General features: G+C 39.2%; 1 protein-coding gene across 1 annotated transcript in view; it reads right to left on the bottom strand.

Annotated features, from left to right (window-relative positions):
* DIP2C (DIP2 acetate--CoA ligase C (putative)) overlaps positions 1-3,532 on the bottom strand; it is a 213,468-nt gene that overhangs the window by 124,379 nt on the left and 85,557 nt on the right. The window contains exon 10 of the mRNA XM_027775359.1: positions 1,269-1,379. Within this exon, the coding sequence (XP_027631160.1) occupies positions 1,269-1,379 (111 nt within the window). The remainder of the gene's footprint in view (positions 1-1,268; positions 1,380-3,532) is intronic.

The raw sequence follows: 3,532 nt of genomic DNA, 5'->3' as shown, positions 1-3,532 counted from the left end.
AAAAAAAATGAGAAGCTATTTGCTGATAAGTTATAGGGTAATATCTTTGGTTTGACTGGCATACATGGTATCTGTACTGGAAAAGAAATGTACACTGTAAAGATGTGATTAAATGTAAATAAATAATTTTTTTAAATAAATAAATTTATTAAAAAAAATAACCTGTACAGCCCTGGAGAGCTACCCACTATGTGTAAGAGTTAGCAGTAAGTTTTCTTAAACATTCAATCAACAAATTTTAATGTCAGAATAGACACAAAAACAGAAGATTCTTTGGAAACCCTTAGCCTGGGTTATATGTAACCAGTGCATTTGGGAGCCAGAAGAGTCATCTCAGAGTTTGCTTGCTAAACATGTGCTCAAGAGGACTTAGACAATCTCAGGGGAGTTGCAAAGGGCAAACGGTCAGCACTGATGGGGCCACTGCTCATGGCTGTGAGTTCCAGCTCCTCTCTGCAGAGTCAGGCCATCTTCCTTCAGCATGGCAGAATCAGTTCTACCAGAGCCTCGTGCTTTACATGTCTTTCTTAAATGCGCCACACCTCTGCATTCCAAATCACTCATGTGGATTAAGAAACTTACACAGACATGTAGCATATACACAATATTAACTTCTCTATGCTGGACTAAACAATAATCATAATTGCAAATTTAGTTATTTAATTATGGGGTAAGGTCTGACAAATTATAGGTAAACCTGGGATTTGATGTCAAAACATCTGAACAAAAGCAATGACGGGACCAGCAACTGGCGTAATGGCTATGTCGCTGGACTCCCACGTAGTCGACCGCGGTTCGTGTCCCAGACCTGGTGGCTTAAAACTCATGCCGGGCGCATGTGCATGCGTGGCCAAGATCCCGAGAGGAGAACGGAGAAGAAGGGACTGTGGTGTGGCCATCCCTCCTGGGGGGGTGATTTCTCGGTTTACAAACACCAGGGAATGAGATACGCAAGCACTGGCTTTACTGACAGAGGTGATCAACCTCAGTGTTCTGCTACCACATCTAGCTAAGCTCCACCTCTAAGAAATTACACAATCTTCAGATAAGCCCGGCTGTGTGTGTTCGGGTAACTGAAAGACCTGATGAAACCTGTGCGGAGTCTCAGAAGCGGTGTAAACAGCTCAGTGTGGTCGGTCTATACCCAGCTGAGATAAAAAGCCTTTAATAATTGCTGCCTGCACATCCTCATCTAATAATGAGGGATTCAACTGTACCTGTGCCTGGCACTCCCCCCATGGGGCTTCAGTGAATGGCAAGCTCTTTACCTTTCTCGTGAGCGGCACCTCGATGGGCACAGGGACAACTTCAGCCAGCAGGCAGCCATAGAAGGCCACCATAAAAGCAGCGGGGTCATTGTTTGGGAACACCAGCGCCACCTAGTGGATGGGACAGAAACAGGAAGAAAGTGCAGATAAACATAGGGTATCTGCTTTCCAAAACACCCTAAGAACTAGACTTTCCACGGACAACAAGATGAAAAGTCTAAATAAGGAACTAGAATACAAATTAGTTGTAAAAATGTATTTCAGTAAGATATGTTTTAATAAGTCTCATATAGATTTTTAAAAAATTTATGTGAAAGATAAACATTAACAGTCATCTGTATTAGTAATACTGTCATCAGCCTGCACTACCTTTACATTTTGGCATACCATCTTCCATTCCCACATATATTTTAACACAGAAGAAACTACAGCGTATATACTATTCTGTTTTTCACTACTCTGACTAAGCTTCATAAATACTTTTTATATTCCAATGCAGTCTTGATAATTATAATCGAATGGTTGTACAATTCTTTATTAGGCTCCTGGGCTGAATGCGTGTAGGCTAGACCCAGACAGGATTCAAAGTACATCCTAGGCCAGTTTTTTGCTTTGGGGGCTCCCATACAATTTTAGCCCATGCCTTACTTTCTTAGCTAAAAAATGAAGATAATGTCAGAACCTGTATCTTAGTGTTGCAACAAGCGTGAAGTGAGGGAATGCAAGCAAAGAGCTCAGCGTGATGCCTGACACACTGCACGTGTCCAGGAAGGCTAACTACCAGAAACGCACCACGTATTGGCTCTGTGATGGAGTGGTACAGTCCAAGCTGCATATACACGTGTTTTCCCACTCCCCCACCCCCAACGTCATACCTGCCTGTACATGGCACCCACCCACCCACTAGCCTCTTAGACACTAAAGTTTTAAGAGTAGAATCATGGAGTTCTTCAAGTATGGTCAATATAAATTACTGTCAGGTATTACCAGTGTCATGAGTGAATATGGTTTCTAAATATATTTTTTAAACAAAGATTTTGTAAAAATTTTATTTATTATTGTTTTTTAATTTGACTAGAGAGAGACAGACAGAAAGGGAAAGTGAGAAAGCAAGCTGCCAGGTTCGAGACTCGAACCAGAGTCAGTCATGTGGGACTCCAGCGCCCCTAACTGCCATACCACCTGCTGGTCCTGGTTTCCAAATGTTTCCTGATAGTTCTTAACAGTATTATGTATGTCAATTAAGTACCATTTTTCATGTGATAGTTTATAATTATTCTTCATATAAACTTTTTTTTTGCTTTTCTTATCTATTTATCTGCTAGTGTTTTAATATGTACCCTGAAATTTGAATAAATGTTCATATATTTTATAGCATTAAGTCTTGCATGTGATACAAAGACTTCTTGATATATTTTCATTTTATCTTTATTGGTACAGACACTTAACATTTTATGTAAATTTGTCAAACTTTCCCCTTAGTTTTCACATTTTAACAAATATTCCACCTAATTTCCCCTAGCCTTGTAAAACAGTAAACTTTCAAATTCATCTGGACTTAATTTTTGTGTATGCCGTGTAGCTAACTTATTCACCTCTCATTTTCCCAGTGTTCTATCTTAGGCAATCCTCCCTCTTGTTGTGTTTTAGAAAGCTTCCTTAGGATAGAGCTTGAATACACAAACCCATTTCTGGAATCACCATGTTCTGCCACACCCTGCTTCTGGTTTAACACGAGCTCCTCTGAAATGCTGCTGTCGCAAGAGCACCCCTCTTCGTATGGACAAGGAAGTCTAGTATGTTTCCATGAGCACATAAATCACATGGTGTAATAAACAGGCATCGCTTCTGCATTTCCTTATTCTAAAAATGTAATCTTTTCTTTAAAAATGTTCTAGTGTATAATTTTACCATCAACTGCTAGATTCTAACTCTGAACATTCTATTTATCTCAATATCTAAGAAAGCGGCAGACGACAGTTGAGCAGGGAGCAGGCCACAGCTGACACTTGGCCAGGTTGGCAATACAGCAACACGGGGTAGTTGATAGAAACAAAATTATTAAGTTTTGAATTATATGAAGGTCCCCTTTCTACTAATGTAGGGAACCTCTGCTATTTATTAAAATTAGCTATATAAGAGAACTAGAGAAGGACAAAGAGATTTACTTGTATGTCTATGCATAAGACCCACTGCTGATTATTTATTTATTTATTTATTTATTTATTTATTTATTTATTTATTTATTTATTTATTTATTTATT

Source organism: Tupaia chinensis, unplaced genomic scaffold (assembly GCF_000334495.1).
Source record: "Tupaia chinensis unplaced genomic scaffold, TupChi_1.0 Scaffold000052_1, whole genome shotgun sequence".
In the NCBI taxonomy this organism is placed as follows: Eukaryota; Metazoa; Chordata; class Mammalia; order Scandentia; family Tupaiidae; genus Tupaia; species Tupaia belangeri.
This window is presented reverse-complemented; position numbering and strand designations above follow the sequence as displayed.